This window comes from Oncorhynchus clarkii, chromosome 1 (genome assembly GCF_045791955.1).
Source record: "Oncorhynchus clarkii lewisi isolate Uvic-CL-2024 chromosome 1, UVic_Ocla_1.0, whole genome shotgun sequence".
Taxonomy (NCBI): Eukaryota; Metazoa; Chordata; class Actinopteri; order Salmoniformes; family Salmonidae; genus Oncorhynchus; species Oncorhynchus clarkii.
This window is the reverse complement of record NC_092147.1, coordinates 14366219-14387122: the sequence shown is the minus strand read 5'-3', so window position 1 is coordinate 14387122 and position 20904 is coordinate 14366219. Positions and strand designations below refer to the sequence as shown.

Below are 20904 nucleotides of genomic sequence, written 5' to 3'. Positions count from 1 at the left end.
TCTTAAGCAGGTTCTCTAGCCAGTGATTAAAAGATATCTCCAGTTTCCATTTGTAGTTTTTTTTAGTTAGTTTGAACAGCATGGAATCTAATTTCGATAGCGTTGATTTGTTGCCACTTGTCAAAACAACCGGTATTTGGTGCGTGTGCAGTTTAACGTGCTTGTTTTAAAAAATGCTTTTGTTGCACATGTACAGTGGAAGTCAGAAGTTTACATACACCTTAGCCAAATATATTTAAACTCAGATTTTCACAATTCCTGACATTTAATCCTAGTAAAAATTCCCTGTTTTAGGTCAGTTTGGATCACCACTTTTAAAAAAAAAAATGTGAAATGTCAGAATAATAGTAGAGAATGATTTTATTTCAGCCTTTATTTCTTTCATCACATTCCCAGTGGGTCAGAAGTTTACATACACTAAATTAGTATTTGGTAGCATTACCTTTAAATTGAACTTGGGTCAAATGTTTCGGGTAGCATTCCACAAGCTTCCCACAATAAGTTGGATGAATTTTGGGCCATTCCTCCTGACAGAGCTGGTGTAACGGAGTCAGGTTTGTAGGCCTCTTTGCTCGCACACACTGTCAGTTCTGCTCACAAATATTCTATAGGATTGAGGTCGGGGCTTTGTGATGGCCACTCCAATACCTTGACTTTGTTGTCCTTAAGCCATTTTGCCACAACTTTGGAAGTACAGTGGGGCAAAAAAGTATTTAGTCAGCCACCAATTGTGCAAGTTCTCCCACTTAAAAATATGAGAGGCCTGTAATTTTCATCATAGGTACACTTCAACTATGACAGACAAAATGAGGGGGAAAAATCCAGAAAATCACATTGTAGGATTTTTAATGAATTTATTTGCAAATTATGGTGGAAAATAAGTATTTGGTCACCTACAAACAAGCAAGATTTCTGGCTCTCACAGACCTGTAACTTCTTTTTAAGAGGCTCCTCTGTCCCCCACTCGTTACCTGTATTAATGGCACCTGTTTGAACTTGTTATCAGTATAAAAGACACCTGTCCACAGCCTCAAACAGTCACACTCCAAACTCCACTATGGCCAAGACCAAAGAGCTGTCAAAGGACACCAGAAACAAAATTGTAGACCTGCACCAGGCTGGGAAGACTGAATCTGCAATAGATAGGAGCAATTATTAGGAAATGGAAGACATACAAGAACACTGATAATCTCCCTCGATCTGGGGCTCCACGCAAGATCTCACCCCGTGGGGTCAAAATGATCACAAGAACGGTGAGCAAAAATCCCAGAACCACACGGGGGCACCTAGTGAATGACCTGCAGAGAGATGGGACCAAAGTAACAAAGCCTACCATCAGTAACACGCTACGCCGCCAGGGACTCAAATCCTGCAGTGCCAGACGTGTCCCCCTGCTTAAGCCAGTACATGTCCAGGCCCGTCTGAAGTTTGCTAGAGAGCATTTGGATGATCCAGAAGAAGATTGGGAGAATGTCATATGGTCAGATGAAACCAAAATATAACTTTTTGGTAAACTCAACTCGTCGTGTTTGGCGGACAAAGAATGCTGAGTTCCATCCAAAGAACACCATACCTACTGTGAAGCATGGGGGTGGAAACATCATGCTTTGGGGCTGTTTTTCTGCAAAGGGACCAGGACGACTGATCCGTGTAAAGGAAAGAATGAAAGGGGCCATGTATCGTGAGATTTTGAGTGAAAACCTCCTTCCATCAGCAAGGGCATTGAAGATTAAACGTGGCTGGGTCTTTCAGCATGACAATGATCCCAAACACACTGCCCGGGCAACAAAGGAGTGGCTTCGTAAGAAGCCTTTCAAGGTCCTGGCGTAGCCTAGCCAGTCTCCGGATCTCAACCCCATAGAAAATCTTTGGAGGGAGTTGAAAGTCCGTGTTGCCCAGCAACAGCCCCAAAACATCACTGCTCTAGAGGAGATCTGCACGGAGGAATAGGCCAAAATACCAGCAACAGTGTGTGAAAACCTTGAAGACTTACAGAAAACGTTTGACCTCTGTCATTGCCAACAAAGGGTATATAACAAAGTATTGAAAAACTTTTGTTATTGACCAAATACTTATTTTCCACCATAATTTGCAAATAAATTCATAAAAAATCCTACAATGTGATTTTCTGGATTTTTTTTTCTCATTTTGTCTGTCACAGTTGAAGTGTACCTATGATAAATTACAGGCCTCTCATCTTTTTAAGTGGGAGAACTTGCACAATTGGTGGCTGACTAAATACTTGTTTTGCCCCACTGTATGCTTGGGGTCATTGTCCATTTGGAAGAGCATTTGCGACCAAGCTTTAACTTCCTGACTGATGTCTTGAGATGTTGCTTCAATATATCCACATAATTTTCCTTACTCATGCTGCCATCTATTTTGTGAAGTGCACCAGTCCCTCCTGCAGCAAAGCACCCCCACAACATGATGCTGCCACCCCCGTGTTTCATGGTTGGGATAGTGTTCTTCGGCTTGCAAGCCTCCCCCTTTTTCCTCCTAACATAACTATGGTCGTTATGGCTAAACAGTTCTATTTTTGTTTCATCAGCTCAGAGGACATTTCTCCAAAAAATACAATCTTTGTCCCCATGTGCAGTTGCAAACCGTAGTCTGACTTTTTTTTATGGTGGTTTTAGAGCAGTGGTTTCTTCCTTGCTGATTGGCCTTTCAGGTTATGTCGATATAGGACTTGTTTTACTGTGGATATAGATACTTTTGTACCGGTTTCCTCCAGCATCTTCACAAGGTCCTTTGCTGTTGTTCTAGGATTGATTTGATCTTTTCGCACCACAGTACGTTCATCTCTAGGAGACAGAATGCGTCTCCTTCCTGAGCGGTATGACGGCTGCGTGGTCCCATGGTGTTTATATTTGCGTACTATTGTTTATACAGATGAACGTGGTAACCTCAGGCATTTTGAAATTGCTCCCAAGGATGAACCAGACTTGTGGAAGTCTACAGTTTTTTTCTGAGGTCTTGGCTGATTTCTTTTTGATTTTCCCATGATGTCAAGCAAAGGGGCACTGAGTTTGAAGGTAGGCCTTGAAATACATCCACAGCTACACCTCCAATTGACTCAAATGATGTCAATTAGCCTGTCAGAAGCCTCAAACGCCAATGCATAGTTTTCTGGAATATTCCAGGCTGTTTGAAGGAACAGTCAACTTAGTGAATGTAAACTTCTGAACCACTGGAATTGTGATACTGCCTACGTCCTCTGCAATTCACTGTTTAGGAAACAACATGGCTCCTGCTTGTGCTCACCTCCTTCTTTGGTTCCGTTCTTCTGTCTCTCCGTGGACGAAGGTGATTGTGGACAAAGGAGGTGATTTGTGGACAAAGGAAAAGGAGGACCGAGCATGCTGTAGTGGAGCAGGTTGAGAGCTTCAAGCTCCTTGGTGTCCACATCACCAACACTATTATGATCCAAACACACTAAGACAGTCGTGAAGAGGGCACGACAAAGCCTATTCCCCCTCAGGAGATGGAAAAGATTTGGCATGGGTCCTCAGATCCTCAGTTCTACAGTTGCATCATCGAGAGCATCCTGACGGGTTGCATCACTGCCTGGTATGGCAACTGCTCGGCCTCCAACCGCAGTGCACTACAGAGGGTAGTGTGTACGGCCCAGTACATCACCGGGGCCAAACTTCCTGCCATCCAGGACCTCTATACCAGGCGGTGTCAGAGGAAGGCCCAAAAAATGGTCAGACTCCAGCCACCCTAGTCATAGACTGTTCTCTCTGCTACCGCACGACAAGCGGTACCGGAGCTCCAGACTTCTTAACAGCTTCTACCCTGAAGCCATAAGACTACTGAACAGTTCAAATGTTCAAATCAAATGGCTACCCAGACTATTTGCATTGACACCCCCCCTCCCCACCCCCACATGTACATATTACCTCGACTAACCGGTGCCCCCGCACATTGACTCTGTACCGGCACCCCTTGTTTAAACAAATAAATAATGACTTAACCAACAATGCAGTTAAGAAAAATAAGTATTAAGGGCTTGTAACTAAGCCATGAAAGGTCTACACCTGTTGTTTTCTGCGCATGTGACATGTAATTTGATTTGACATTTACTATAGTATGACTTTTGTCACGTTAATTAGCTGAACACGTTCCTCAAACAGGGAGCACCCTGAATAGAAGAGCACCAATGCCAAGTGTATTCTTTCACCTTTATGTTCAATAGAATGTCAACTGATTTACATGTTTTCCTCTTGACCACAGATGTAGGTGTTTGAGCACAAGAATAAACTGGTCCGCTGACATTTTGTCAGTAATAATGATGATAATCTGTGTCTTCTATCTCTGCAGGTCATGGCCACAGCCACTCTTTGTTCAATGGCAGTACAGGCCACGGACACAGCCATGGGGGGCATGGGCATGAGTCCAAACACGGAGATGGGCACGGGCACAGCCATGGAGATGGGCACAGCCATGGAGATGGACATGGGCACAGCCATGGAGGGCACGGTCACTCCCATGATGACCCCCACTGCCATGGTGAGACCACACCCGGCACAGAAAACAAAATGGCTGTAATGCAGTGTGAGAATTCTCAGTCTCTTGTTCCATAATTGGCAGTTATTTCAGTGGGTTGCAATTGTTTTATTTCCATTTAGGTAAATACACAAAACATTTGAGGACAGTGAATGTGCGGTGTATGAAAATGCAAACACCAGCAACATTTTCCCAAGAATTAGTTGTAGATTCATATTGAAGATACTTTAAATGAGTTTTCTGCTTCTCAATGTGTTGGCATTTATTTAGGGATCCAGTCTCAAATAAATTCTTAGCCATTCCTTGTTAAAGGTGCAATTTGGGTTGCTACATCCATTTCTGGACTTTTAAATTCATGATACCCAATGATTCTTAGAGTGTAACTTATAAATGCCTATGAGCTTAGTTTGACTGTCGTACCCCATCAGAAACCCAAACATGCTTTTTTTTTTTTTACGCCATTGTAAACAAACACTGTATGGCCTCAAATGGTTTGACCATCCATGGTGTCTATGAATTTGAGCGGTCACATTTTTCCAGCCCCATACCTCAGCAATTTATCAAATCAGTGGCGGGGTGGCCGCTTTGTTTGAACAACATATTTACCCTTTAAATCTCTACACACTGAATTAGTGCCCTCTAGCTGAAAATGACTCTTTGCCTATAACGCTAGGTGGCGCTATTACCACATTGCTGATACCTTCCAAATCCTGTCAGCTCTACAGGCGGGACTCAAAGATGTACTGTTGAGTAAAGGGAGCTGTTTTTTAAGGCCTGATTGTTCAGTGTGTGTGCAATTGACTGTTCACTCACCGTTGTCTAACACTTTTACCACAATTCAGTCTTTGCTAGCACTACACGGTTTGACATGTGAGCTGGCACTTTGTGTATGTGGCAGCACTTCACTCAACTTTTCAGTCATGGTCCTGTATGGTTCAGTTGGTAGAGCATGGTGCTTGCACTGCCAGGGTTATGGGTTCGATTCCCGGGGCTAGCCATACGTCCCGGGGCCACCCACCCATACGTCCCGGGGCCACCCACCCATACGTCCCGGGGCCACCCGTCCATACGTCCCGGGGCCACCCGTCCATACGTCCCAGGGCCACCCGTCCATACGTCCCGGGGCCACCCGCCCATACGTCCCGGGGCCACCCGCCCATACGTCCCGGGGCCATACGTCCCGGGGCCACCCGCCCATACGTCCCGGGGCCACCCGCCCATACGTCCCGGGGCCACCCGCCCATACGTCCCGGGGCCACCCGCCCATACGTTTGGATAAAAGCGTCTGCCAAATGACAGTTATTATATATTGTGTCCCAGCAGAAGTCTCGCTGAACCTATGCAGGCAGTTGAAATGCTGTTGTGAATCCAATTTGTTGTTTGCCCTGTTTTCTATAGTTAATACTAATTGTCTGCTGTATTTAATGTATTTATTTATTCCAGATGAACTGCACACACCAGGCAAGGGCTCCAGCAAACAGATTCTGCAAGGTACTGAACATTTAAATGACTTAGCTAATTTGATGCACAGCATAATCCAACTATTGACTAATTTGTTCACCTACTGTATGTACGCTGCGCACAACGTTTAATTTTTATTTTAAAATATTTGCTTACGCCACCATCCGTCACCTCCGTAATGGCCGATTTAATGTGTGTGAGATTGTAGTCATGAATTTTCATCCAGTTCAACATAATAAAACAAAATGTATTGTCTCCTGTACAATGCAGTGCTAGATTGGGCTTCAGAAAAATGCCCCAAATCAAAGTTATAGGCACAGTAGCAATTTATAATTTGTGGTTGAAGTGCCCTTTAAACACCGGGAAAATGTTTTGAGGCTAAAACTTTTTTTTGTGTATCTATTAATATAATTTCACTGTCTTAGCCTGTAAACAGTTTTTATTCTCCACACCGACTAGGTGCAGTGAAATGTGTAGTAGTAATAGTACAGCGGCCCTGGAACAAATTAGGGTTAAGTGCCTTGCTCAAGGGCACATCGACAGATTTCTTTACCTTGTCGGCGCAGGTATTCGAACCAGTAACCTTTCGGTTGCTGGCCCAATGCTCTAACCGCTAGGCTACCTGCCGCCTATATCTCAACTTCTGAAGTTTAAATCGACGTGAATATGAAAGGACTAAACAAAGTCTGTGTTGTGGGGAAATTGGAGTTGTATAACCTTTTGACCTTGGGACTGTGGGGGGAAGTTGTAGCTTGCTCTCAAGGAGAGCGGCGCAATGCATAAGCCCATGGGAACAATGTGACATACATGTGACATGTCAGCCCAGAGTCAGCGGAAGTGAGTCCAGTGTCAAAGCTGCGCCTTACATACAGTCTAAATCAACCTGCCCAACTGGGTTAAAAAGAAAACTTCAGTTGTAACTGATAGTTACAGTAGCTTGATTTCCGAAGTCAGAGTACTTATGTGTTGAGCATGAATGTTAAAAAGTTTTTAATTATAATAAAAATAAAATGTTTTAACTTCTGCCCAGTATTGGTTGCGGGACTTATTTGTAGATCAGGATGATATGAAATACTTATGATGACCAATGTTGTTTTGCAGGGGTGTTTTTACATATCGTAGCAGACACCCTGGGCAGCGTTGGAGTGATCATCTCGGCCATCCTGATGCAGAAGTATGACCTGATGATCGCTGACCCCATCTGCTCCATGTGCATCTCCATTCTGATCGGAGTCAGGTGAGATGACCGTACACAGCAGTACATTCCCAACAGGTCACACACTCATTTTACAGATATTCCCATAAAAGAGAAACTTAAAGGCCATCGTCAAACTTCTGCCGGAAAGTAGCACATACGGATAGAAAGGGTTTTCACCAGTACAGTTTGGAAGCATTATCTTCAGGATGGAACCAGATACCGTAAGTACAGCTCAAACCAGGACATACCTTTTTTAGGTTATATAACCTTTCTTTGTTTGATTTTTGCACTATTGCAAACAGTTCTTAAAACATGGCCCAGTAGTTGTGATTTTGGACTCATTAGTGTAGTTCACTTGGATTGTTTTTGACTTGCCATGGTAGCAGAGAACTCCAGAGAAATTTCACAATCCCCATCCATTGAATGCTCCACAAGTAGGGCCACACCCAAGGAATCTTGCACACTGGCTTCTCCCATGACATTGAATATAGGTATTCGTATCCAGCTTAATGTCTTTAGTAGGGCTGATGCCAGTATTACAATATTTTTTCAATGGCAAAAATGAACTCTGATCATGTTAGGTTCTGAACAAACAGAGTAAAAACTCAAACGGACGACTAGAAAAAGCTCAAACCAAGTTTATTCACCCACTGGGTCATACAGCTGCAAAGACGAAGCATGATTACACAAACACATATATTTATACCCTCCTAGGTGGGGTCAATCCTTACACACATAGACAGCCAATAATACATCTCTGTAGCTAGTCAGAAACTTAATTGGTTCCTCTCACTGGTGTAGTCATGGCCCTGCCTGACGCTAGAACCTTTGTGGGCGCGAAATGTACAGTATCAGTCAAAAGTTTGGATGTACTCATTCAAGGGGTCTTTATTTTTCTATTTTCTACATACATTTTATATTTAAGCTTCTTCAAATAGCCACCCTTTCCCTTGATGACATCTTTGAACACTAGGCATTCTCTCAACCAGCTTCACGAGGAATGCTTTTCCAACAGTCTTGAAGGAGTTCCCACATATGCTGAGCACTTGTTGGCTGCTTTTCTTCACTCTGCAGTTCAACTCATCCCAAACCATCTCTATTGGGTTGTGGTCAGGTGATTGTGGAAGCCAGGTCATCTGATGCAGCACTCCTTCACACTCCTTCTTGGTCAAATAGCCCTTACCCAGCCTGGAGGTGTGTGTTGGGTCATTGTCCTGTTGAAAAACAAATCATAGTCCCACTAGAGTGCCTTGGAAAAGTATTCACCCCCTTGGTGTTTTTCATATTTTGTTTCATTACAATCTGTTTTTAAATGGATTTATATTTGGATTTCATGTAATGGACATACACAAAATAGTCCAAATTGGGGAAGTGAAATGAGAATAGTTATTGTAGAGAACAAGTATTTGATACACTGCCGATTTTGCAGGTTTTCCTACTTACAAAGCATGTAGAGGTCTGTAATTTTTTTAATCATAAGCACACTTCAACTGTGAGAGAATCTAAAACAAAAATCCAGAAAATCACATTGTATCATTTTAAAGTAATTAATTAGCATTTTATTGCATGACATAAGTATTTGATACATCAGAAAAGCAGAACTTAATATTTGGTACAGAATCCTTTGTTTGCAATTACAGAGATAATACGTTTCCTGTAGTTCTTGACCAGGTTTGCACACACTGCAGCAGGGATTTTGGCCCACTCCTCCATACAGATCTTTCAGGTTTCGGGGCTGTCGCTGGGCAATACGGACTTTCAGCTCCCTCCAAAGATTTTCTATTGGGTTCAGGTCTGGAGACTGGCTAGGCCACTCCAGGACCTTGCCCTGGCTGTGTGTTTCGGGTCGTTATCATGCTGGAAGACCCAGCCACGACCCATCTTCAATGGTCTTACTGAGGGAAGGAGGTTGTTGGCCAAGATCTCGCGATACATGGCCCCATCCATCCTCCCCTCAATACTGTGCAGTCGCCCTGTCCCCTTTTCAGAAAATAATCCCCAAAGAATGATGTTTCCACCTCCATGCTTCACGGTTTGGGTGGTGTTCTTGGGGTTGTACTCATCCTTCTTCCTCCAAACACGGCGAGTGGCGTTTAGACCAAAAAGCTAATGTCCGGTCTAATGTCCATTGCCCGTGTTTCTTGACCCAAGCAAGTCTTTTCTTCTTATTGGTTTCCTTTAGTAGTGGTTTCTTTAGTCCCATTCAACCATGAAGGCCTGATGCACACAATCTCCTCTGAACAGTTGATGTGTATTTCTTGAACTGTAAAGTGTTTATTTGAGCTGCAATTTCTGAGTCTGGTAACTCTCTATTGAACTTAGAGTTACCGCTGCTGCAGAGGCTGTCTTCCTTTCCTGTGGTTGTCCTCATGAGCCAGTTTCGTCATAGCGCTTGATGGTTTTTGCGACTGCACTTGAAGAAACTTTCAAAGTTCTTGAAATTTCCGCATTGACTGACCTTCATGTCTTAAAGTAATGATGGACTCTCATTTCTCTTTGCTTGTTTTAGCTGTTCTTGCCATAATATGGACTTGGTCTTTTACTGTTACGAGAATTTTCAATCCCAATGATCCAATCAATAGCTCTGACCAATCCCCAAGATCTGTAAGACCATGGGTTTAATAATAATTAGTCAGACTCAGCTTATGCAAAAAGTTCATTCAGAGAACGTTTTCAAGTCCATTATACAAAGACATCCATTTTATAGCTGCGCACATACTTCCACACAAACAGTAGGTATCCTACGCTCATACTTCCACACAAACAGTAGGTATCCTACGCTCATACTTCCACACAAACAGTAGGTATCCTACGCTCATACTTCCACACAAACTGTAGGTGAGTTTTATCCTTCTCTAAAGTTCTCACCACTGTGTATCACTGCCCAGCCGACAGTTCCATTCCCCCGAGATTAGGGAAACCTTGAGAAGTACTCTCTATGCTATCATAGGTTCCTCAGAGGCCTAGCCAGGTCGGTCCAAACACAGTTTAACTGTTCTCTGTTTTCTTCTTCGGCACAAACATATAAGTTCAAATCCTAAGCTACTCAGACAGTCTGTGTTTTTCCACTATACAGATACATTGTTAAATCTAATTCTGACTAAAACTACACACCAGATTATAATTTTATGATTCTAATCAATTTCATACAGTTATAAGGTTTCAGAGTGGAATTATTTTATCATTATCTTTCAACATGTATCATGTTGAATGTATCTTGGGGTATACCACCCCAACCTTGTCACAACACAACTGATTGGCTCAAACGCATTAAAAAATAAATTCCACAAATTAACTTTTAAGAAGGCACACCTGTTAATTGAAATGCATTCCAGGTGACTACCTCGTGAAGCTGTTTAGAGAATGCCAAGATTGTGCAAAGATGTTATCAAGGTGAAGTGTGGCTAATTTGAAGAATCTCAAATATAAAATGTATTTTGATTTGTTTGGTTTTTGGTATTTTATTAGGATCCCCATTAGCTGTTGCAAAAGCAGCAGCTACTCTTCCTGGGGTCCACACAAAACATAATACAGAACATCATTAGACAAGAACCGCTCAAGGACAGAACTACATACATTTTTAAAAAGACACATGTAGCCTACATATCAATGCATACACACAAACTATCTAGGTCAAATAAGGGAGAGGCGTTGTGCCACAAGGTGTTGCTTTATCTGTTTTTTGAAACCAGGTTTGCATATTTGAGCAATATGAAATAGAAGTTCATATAATACTGTACGTTTTCTTGAATTTATTCTGAATTTGGGGACACTGAAAACACCCCTTGTGGGATAAGTGTGTGTCAGAGCTGTGTAAGTTGACTATGCAAACAATTTGGGATTTTCAACACAATGTTTCTTATAAAAATAAGTGATTCAGTCAGTCTCTCCTCAACTCTTAGCCAAGAGAGACCGGCATGCATAGTATTAGTATTAGCCCTCTGATGACAATTAAGAGCAAAGCGTGCCACTCTGTTCTGGGCCAGCTGCAGCTTAACTAGGTCCTTCCTTGCAGCACTGGACCACACGACTGGACAATAATCAAGATTAGACAAAACTGTAGCCTGCAGAACTGACTTTTTTGAGTGTTGTGTCAAAAGCAGAGCATCTCTTTATTATGGCTAGACCTCGCCCCATCTTTGCAGCCATTGAATCTATGTTTTGACCATGACAGTTTACAATATAAGGTAACGCCAAGTCATTTAGTCTCCTCAACTCCTCAGTCTCCTCAGCCACACTGTTCATTACCAGATTCAGCTGAGGTCTAGCACTTAAGGAATGATTTGTACCAAATACAATGCTCTTAGTTTTAGAGATGTTCAGGACCAGTTTATTACTGGCCACCCATTTCAAAACAGACGGCAACTCTTTGTTAAGGGTTTCAGTGATTTCATTAGCTGTCGTTGCCGACGCGTGTATGGTTGAAACATCCGCATACATGGACACGTGCTTTGTTTAATGCTAGTGGAAGGTCATTGGTAAAAATAGAAAAGAGTAGAGAGCAACCCTGCGGTACAACACACTTTATATGTTTGACATTAGACGCTTCCATTAAAGAAAACCCTTTGAGTTCTATTAGATTGCCATATTGTGGATTCAGAGCGGAGGTTGAAAAGCCATAGCACTTAAGTTTTTTCAACAACTGGTTGTGGTCAATAATATCAAAGGCTGCACTGAAATCTAACAGTACAGCTCCCATAATCTTCTTATCAATTTCTTTCAACCAATCATCAGTCATTTGTCAGTGCAGTACATGCTGGGTGCCCTTCTCTATAAGCATGCTGAAAGTCTATTGTTAATTTGTTTACAGAGAAATAGCATTGTGTTTGGTCAAACACAATTTTTCCCAACAGTTTGCTAAGAGCTGGCAGCAAGCTGATAGGCCTGCTGTTAGAACCAGTAAAGGCCGCTTTACCACTCTTGGGTAGCGGAATTACTTTGACTTCCCTCCAGGCCTGAGGACAAAGACTTTCCTCTAGGCTAAGATTAAAAATGACAGATAGGAGTGGCTATAGAGTCAGCTACCGTCCTAAGTAGCTTTCCATCTAAGTTGTGAATGCCAGGAGGTTTGTCATTATTAATCGTTAACAACACATTTTCCACCTCTCCCACACTAACTTTACAAAATTCAAACTTGCACTGCTTTTCTTCCATTATTCATATTTTTATACATTAATATAATTGCTCACTTTGTTGTGGGCAATTCCTGCCTAAGTTTGCCCACTATGCCAATAAAATAATCATTAAAATAATTGGCAACATCAAATGGTTTTGTGATGAATAAGCCATCTGATTCGAAGAAAGATGTTGAATTTGGCTTTCTGCCCATAATTTCATTTAAAGTACTCATGTTTTTTTCTGACATTCTTTATCATTGATCTTGGCTTCATAATAATGTTTCTTCGTTTTTGTTGAGGTTAGACACAATTTCTCAATTTGCATTATTAAGCCAGTCAGATGTACAGCCAGAGTTATTAGCCACCATTGTGTTATTTCACGATGTCTTCATTATTATTCTACAATGTAGAAAACAGTAAAAAAAAATAAAGAAAAACCATTGAATGAGTAGGTGTCCAACTTTTCACTGGTAATGTATGTTTGTGAGAGGACTGTAGTAGGAGGGTCATTGTGGGGGCCCCCCTCCCAGAGGTTTCTCAATTAATTCATTCTCAAATCATCTGTTGACTTGACCTCGAGCCAAATTCCTCCATAGTTCCACAGACAACCTGCCTTATCAGGAATTGAAACTAGAATGTTGCCCTTTTGGCTCTCCATAGGACCAGAATATGAACTTTCTGCATTTCCCCTTGTCTCACTCAGTAACTTTCCATAGCTCAAATTCCTATCCACCTTTCATTGACCCCAACCTATACATTCCTTATACATGTAATCAATAAGTTCTAGTATGGAAACATGAGTAAGGATATTTCAACAGTCCTTTAAAAACCTATGTAAAATATTGTGTGTTTTAGCTTGCAAAATAAATCATTTTGACTCTGGATGACAACATAAAAAAGTTTGGTTTCCAACATTAGCTTTCCCTTTTGCTACGACACTAACGAGTATCGCGATGCTGGTATTGTCCCGGCCCTAGTCTTTAGTGTTGGATCAGTGTTCACCGTAGACAACTGCTCCTGGTGCTGCAGAATGAGATGGAATGACAGAAGGCCTGCGTGCATTGTCATGTTTCGCTGCTTCAAACCTAAACACAAAGGGTTGGATTCAATCCGTATTGCCGAAGATCTGCGTTACAGCTCGATTTAAATGCAATGTTCCCCCTTTCGCGTAGACTGCAGTCACAGTAAATGCTGCATATGTCGGCTCAATCGGAAATGACCTTTTACATTAACGCAGATCTTCAGTGATACAGGTTGAACCCAGCCCTAAAGAATGCCCAGCATTGATTGGGAGGCTCTGTATAGCCTGTATCTGACTTAGGGAGCTGAAGTCAACATGACTTGTGATTACATCAGGTTTCAGCCCAACATAACTTTTTCCTTGATCACCTCGCCATTCCCAACAGAGACAGTGGTAGGTGCTGTAGCCCAACTAGTAGTCAGTGTGTGGCCCTGTGAGAGGTGACATTTTGGCATCTTTAAAAATATATCTTGCTTTTCATATTTTGTTACGCAGTGATTTTTGGAACTAGTGAAATCCAGAGGCTCTATTTGGTGAGGAATGGGTCTTGAGACCCAGAGCAGGAAAGAGGCATGAGTAGTCTCCATAGTGGCTCTGCTGCTCATGTTATAGGGGGATTTTCCTTGGTGTGCCACTGTCCGCTGTATGTACAGTACAGTAAAGGCAAAGTGTTCAGGGAGTGGGCCCCTTTATCCAAATGATAAACTCAGCCTCTCTGGTAGACTTGTTCTCCATTTCATAGTGTTTGAGTCAGTTCTTTCTTCCTCTCTGGAATGTGATTGTTCTGTTAATATCTGTGAACAAAGCCATCCTTGAGTGTGAATTTCTCCCTCTTTCTCTGCCTGAGTGGGGTTTTGTCTCATTGAGACTTAAGCCAAAGCGTTTTTGTCGTTAGCCATCCGTGAAAGGCTATTTGTTTTTTAAAGTTCACATGTTTGACAGTAAGGACAAGGGAACCCGCCTAGGCCTATTTTACAACATGTTGCGTTCCTTCTTGGAACAGAGCGAGGCTCATGAAGGACTCATTTTAATACAGGTGCGATATGGGACAAGTCGGGGAAGAATGAAAAGGGGGGAGGAGCAATTAAATAGCACAACGTTGACAAGCAGATGTAAACCCCAATATAAGACAAATTTAAAAACATACAATTAACCTTAACTTTGTAAAAGCACCTCATCTGCAAGAGTTTTGGGGTCTTATTTCAGCATTTTTTAGCTTGTTTGTTAATCGACTGGATGGGAGAAAATGGCGAGAGGGAGGCTGTCAACCAGGGATTTGAAAAAAAATCCCCTTTGTGGCTATTTTATCACTGAGAATGTTGTGCGGGTCTAGTGAGTGAGCGTAGGGTCAGTACAAGATAGTCATTGCAGATAGTTTGGGTACCATAACTATTTAGCAGTCTTATGGCTTGGGAGTAGAAACTGTCTGCCTGTTGGTCCGAGAGCCGATGCTCCGTTACCAAGTCGAGTCTTCCTCACACCGCCTGATATAGTGGTCCTGAATGATAGGGAGCTCGGTCCCAGTCATGTACTGGGCTGTCCGCACCGCCCTTTGTGCGGAGGTGCACTTGCCATATCAAGCGGTGATATAGCCAAGATGCTCTAAATGGGGCAGTTGTAGAAATGCCCAATCTTTTCATCCTCAGAGGCAAGAAGTGCTGCCATACCCATTTCACGACTGTGGGTATGTGTGGACCATGGTAAGTCCTTAGTGTTTTGGACGCCATGGTACTTGAAGCTCTCGACCCGTTCCACAACAGCCACATCGATGTGTATTGGGGCATGCTCTCCCCTCTTTCTCCTATAGTCCACAATTAGCTCCCCTTCCATACCAAGTGTGACAACACCCTAAGGTTGTTGGCTCAATGAGACATTTGTGTTTACACTGCCCTGCTAAGAGGGGGGCAACTGTCGGGAGAGTGTTGTACCTCCGGAGGTAGCAGTTAAGACGTAACAAGTTCTCAAGTTCACATTCCACTATATGTGTAGTCTGAGATTTTTTGTAAAAAAATATAAATGTAAGACCCTTTATGGTAATGCTGATTAGAGATTATGTGCTGAGAGGGATTTGTGTTAGTGTGGCAACTCGTCACATGTGTTTGGACAGTACATACCCAGGTGCCATACAAAGGTTAATTTGGGTAACATAAAGGCCTAACAGGGTTGAGTGGTCGTAAGTAGACTTGAATGGGAGTATATATTGACCCAATTGTTGAAGGCTTAACGAACAAGTCCTTCATAGAAATGGAAAGCATTCTCCAAGATTTGTCATTTCTATACCCACTGTAGTGACACAATTAGTCAAAAAGGCCTACTCTTACGTTTTGACCTCTGTTCCATCATTCCCTCTCATGAACTGGACTTGGCAGTAGACATTGTTTTGGCTGGTAATGAATGTGAGATTTCAGGCTGAGGTCATGTAATGGCCAAGGGAGATATGGAACCCTTCTTCCACATTACTGCTGTGAAAGCCCTTTCTGGTGGTCACATAGGATGCTATGTTTACATTGTTCAATCTTTCATTGTCTTTGTTCCCTCCCGTTTTCTTGACTCAATGAGTTAATGCATAATAGCTCTTAAACAACCAGTATTCACTAATTTTGTAGTTTCTTATAAAAAAAATTGTAATTACATTTTCTGGATGACAATGCAGAGGAGCTTCTGCTTCCCCTGTCTCCCTCGCTCCCCCGTTTGTTTAATGTAACCATTCTAGTGTAGCCAACAGTAATAACTGGTTTTCACTTGATCCTTTCAATCAGAGGGACTTCAGATTGAAGCGTTGGTCTTGGTTGTGGGGCGGAGATTTCACTAGCATGTCATGCATTGCCATTGGCTCTCTTTCGTTAATTACAGGTTTCCGAGTTCCTTTTGAATTCTTATTTCGCCTCATCCTCTTTTCAGTGGCTTTGGTCATGTTCAAGGCCTTGCATCTGAGACTATTTATGTATCCATCTTGCCTTCTCAAAATGGCTAACTTCTCAGCCCACTTTTATTAATGGTGGGTCTGTGTCCCTTAATTTTTTTATGTTGTAACAATGAACACATGCTTCTGTTCAGAATGTGTGGATGGAGGTAGGGCTGTTGTGGTGACCGTATAGGCATGAAGGCAGTCAAAATCATGTTACCGTTTAGTCACGGTTATCAGGCTTCTCCAAGCTCTGATGCTGCTGATGGTCATTAGTAGCCTACCAAACTTGCTAACTGCCTGGTACTCAACACTATTGTCCCGCTAACCACTCTGACATAAACTTTAATCATATTAAGCACATTGCTACTCTTTACAACAGGAGTATAGCCTACTTGGCTGGCATGAACATGGGAAAAGCATCCTTCATTTGCTATTTACAGTGCCTTCAGAAAGTATTCAGACCTCTAGACCTTTTCCACATTTTGTTACGTTACGGCCTTATTCTAAAATTGATTGAAATAGTTGTTTTCCCTCAATCTACACACACTACCCCATAATGACAAAGCAAAAACAGGTTTTTAGAAATTGTTGGTAATTTTATTAAAAATAAACATATTACATTTACATAAGTATTCAGACTCTTTACTCAGTACTTTGTTGAAGCACCTTTGGCAGCGATTACAGCCTCGAGTCTTCTTGGGTATAACACTATAAGCTTGTCACATCTGTATTTGGGGAGTTTCTCCCATTCTCTGCAGATCCTCTCAAGCTCGGTCAGGTTGGATGGGGAGCATTGCTGCACAGCTATTTTCGGGTCTCTCCAGAGATGTTAGATCAGGTTCAAGTCTGGGGTCTGGCTCGGCCACTCGAGGACATTCAGAGACTTGTCCTTGAAGCCACTCCTGCCTTGTCTTGGCTGTGTGCTCAGGGTCATTGTCCTGTTGGAAGGTGAACCTTATCTACAGTCTGAGGACCTGAGCACTCGGGAGCAGGTTTTCATCAAGAATCTCTCTGTACTTTGCTCCGTTCATCTTTGCCTCGATCCTGACTAATCTCCCAGTCCCTGCCGCTGAAAAATGCTGATGCTGCCACCACCATGCTTCACCGTAGGGTTGGCATTGCATTCAGGCCAAAGAGTTCAATCTTGAGAATCTCTTGTTTCTCATGGTCAGTCTTTAGGTGCCTTTTTGGCTAACTCTAAGCGGGCTGTCATGTGTCTTTATACTGAGGTCTGGCCACTCTACCATAAAGGCCTGATTGGTGGAGTACTGCGGAGATGTTTGTCTTTCTGGAAGTTTCTCCAATCTCGACAGAGGAACTCTGGAGCTCTGTCAGAGTGACCATCAGGTTCTTGGTCACATCCTTGACCAAGGCAGTCTCCACCAATTGCTCAGTTTGGCCGGTTGGCCAGCTCTAGGAAGAGTCTTGGTAGTTCCAAACTTCTTCCATTTAAGAATGATGGAGGCCACTGTATTCTTGGGGACCTTTAATGCTGCAGATTTTTTTTTGGTACCCTTCTGCAGACGTACCTCGGACAATTCCTTCAAACTCATGGTTTGGTTTTTGCTCTGACATGCACTGTCAACTGTGGGAACTTATGTGTACAGGTGTGTACCTTTCCAAATCATGTCCAATCAATTGAATTTACCACAGGTGGACTCCAATCAAGTTGTAGAAACATCTCAAGGATGAAAAGTGGAAACAGGATGTACCTGAGCTCAATTATGAATCTCATAGCAAAGGGTCTGAATACTTATTTACATAAGGTCATTTATTCATTCATTCATTCAAATGTTCTAAACCTGTTTTCGCTTTGAATTATGGGGTATTGTGTAGATTGCTTAGGAATTCTTTTGATTAAATTGATTTTGGAATAAGTCTGTAACATAGCAAAATGTGAAAAGTCAAGGGGTCTGAATACTTTCTGAAGTATTAGCCTAGATGCCATGTATCCCCCCCCCCCCCGTTTCAAGCCAATAAAGCATATAGGAGTACCTATTCTTAAACCGCTCAACACAGAATAGCCGCATGTGCATACTCCCTCAAATCGGTTGGAGAAAATATCCTTTCAATTGTATTCAGCTTAGTTCAATTGTGTTCTTCATACTATAAAATATGCAGTGGAATTCTAAGAAAATATTGTCTGCTAATTGAACTAGTGTAGCCCACAGCCATATGGCATAGCCAGATCAGGACCTAACATAAGGACAACTCAGAGTATTCTGTTCTTCTGAAATAGACTACATTTTATTCATATCATGCTTCTTTAGACCTGTCTAAAATAAATAATGGATTTATTGTGAAGGTGTAGGCTATATTACATGGAACATTTACGTTTAAAAAAATAATCTAAATCCTAGGTTGGATCAGTGGCTTGTAGCCTGTGTGGAAGCCAGGAGGAGCTAAATGTTTTTAAGTCTGTTAAAAGGGCTATATGAATTAGTATGATTAAGCTTCGCTATGTGGGCCTCTGGTGACTCAGGCCATGATGTTGCCTCTACTCGGCTACACAGGAAGGCTTGGAACAATAGTATGATGTCAGAGCACAATCTCCGCGTGCTGGGAGCTTTCCTGTTTTCAGATGATTGTCCAGAGTATTGGCAAACATGGAGGCAGCTGAGTAGGTCATAAATGTCACTTTACATGAACATTTGTATTTTAGCAGACATTAAGCACAAAGGGCTTACAGAAAGTTATGAATTTATGATTGAAGAGCATGGTACTTACTTTCTTGAATCAAATCATGAGGCGACACAAGAAGAGACAAGCTCCTGACTATGAAAATGACTTTTAAAGCAATACATTATGGCCTTAATACACTGAGGTTATTGGCTTCTTCCTCAGTAGCATACATGGTTCAGTACAACAGACAGTATTACACAAACCTCTTGCCTGTGCTGAATTTAAGTGTGGTACCACAGTTTACTGGCCAGCTTTGCTGAGCAGTCAGGAAATGGATGGATCACTAAAAGGCTCCTCATTACTGTTAATGTCAGGCTGGCACAAATAAAAGCTTCTGTAATGGCTGCCCATACCTTCGTAATCTTAACTTCTGTATTACCAAGTAAGCTATTATTCTAAAAGTACAGTACAGACAGACGTAAACAAACTTCATCTATTCATTTAGCTGCAATTCAAGGACATTTAGTAAATTATTGTTTTGCTTTTCCAATTTTTTACAAAATGACACAAAACAAAAATGTCATGGCTGTTATTACAATTATTGTTCTACTTATTCTGTTTGGCTTCAGACTAGTGCAGTAGAAATCTGTTTACAGATTGAAGTTGTTCCTGACTTCAAATTTTCTCAAAGGTTCTCTTTTTTACTCATCACCCATATTCGGTTTCATAATTACATGGTGGATTGTAGGGTAGAGAGATTTGCTACATTTGGACCAGACCCGTATGACTCATCAAAGGTGAAGCTGAAGAATGTACAATAGCCTAGCAACAAGCAGGCTCAAACACTGGCACATTCTTATTTATAAGGCCATTTTTATCTATCATCTCTCCTAGCTCGAAATGAAAACATACACAAGGTCAGATCTCAATATTGTTTTATGCTAACAGTCCCGAAAATTAGAACCAAGCATGGAAAAAGTTCCTTTCATTACTCAGCTCCCTGGTCTTGGAATTCCCTTCAAACCAACCTAAAACTACAGGACCTGGTGTCCCTGGAGGAGTTCAAAGGACAAATTGATAGTTTGACACATGTAGTTGTCACCCGATGTCACTAGTTTGTGTTGCCTTATGTATGGAAGCATGTTTTACTTCACACACACTGTTTGCTGTTGTCAGTGTCAGACCTTTCGCCTCTTGCCAGGCTGTGATTGTAAGTACGAATTTGTTCTTAATGGACTTGCCTGATTAAATAACACATTATGCCGATGAGCTGGTTATAGTAGTGTTACTAATGTGTGGTGTACGGTAGTGCAAGGAAGACTGTAGACGTGGAGGAAGGGCAACATTTACTTTTCCCATGTTGGCAAGGACCAATTTGGGTGTAGGGGGGGATTCTGGGATGATGGAGGGGGTGTGGTTTTGGGGACAGGGAAAGACGCCAAACCCTCTAATGGCTCACATATGCTGTGGTGGTCGGCCTTGTGGCTTTGGAATACAGGTCTGGCGGAACGTGCCATGACAGATGGGCTTTTTGAGACTGTGGGCGCAAGATTGTTGAGAGGAGACGAAAGAAAGGCGCAAGAGTGGCTGGCATGGCACTGTCCAGCCTCATGAAGGCACTGTCCAGCCTCACGAAGGCACTGTCCAGCCTCACGAAGGCACTGTCCAGCCTCACGAAGGCACTGTCCAGCCTCACGAAGGCACTGTCCAGCCTCACGAAGGCACTGTCCAGCCTCACGAAGGCACTGTCCAGCCTCACGAAGGCACTGTCCAGCCTCACGAAGGCACTGTCCAGCCTCACGAAGGCACTGTCCAGCCTCACGAAGGCACTGTCCAGCCTCACGAAGGCACTGTCCAGCCTCACGAAGGCACTGTCCAGCCTCACGAAGGCACTGTCCAGCCTCACGAAGGCACTGTCCAGCCTCACGAAGGCACTGTCGAGCCTCACGAAGGCACTGTCGAGCCTCACGAAGGCACTGTCGAGCCTCACGAAGGCACTGTCGAGCCTCACGAAGGCACTGTCGAGCCTCACGAAGGCACTGTCGAGCCTCACGAAGGCACTGTC

The 20904-nt window shown here is 42.6% G+C and overlaps 1 protein-coding gene across 2 annotated transcripts in view; it reads left to right on the top strand.

Annotated features, from left to right (window-relative positions):
• Positions 1-20904, top strand: part of LOC139366066 (zinc transporter 7) — a 33436-nt gene that overhangs the window by 5334 nt on the left and 7198 nt on the right. The window contains exons 6-9 of one of the 2 annotated variants that reach the window (XM_071103276.1): positions 4327-4396; positions 4445-4515; positions 5956-6003; positions 7075-7210. In XM_071103276.1, the coding sequence (XP_070959377.1) occupies positions 4327-4396; positions 4445-4515; positions 5956-6003; positions 7075-7210 (325 nt within the window). Of the gene's footprint in view, positions 1-4326; positions 4516-5955; positions 6004-7074; positions 7211-20904 lie in introns of both variants that reach the window. The other variant, XM_071103193.1, reaches the window with a different exon arrangement.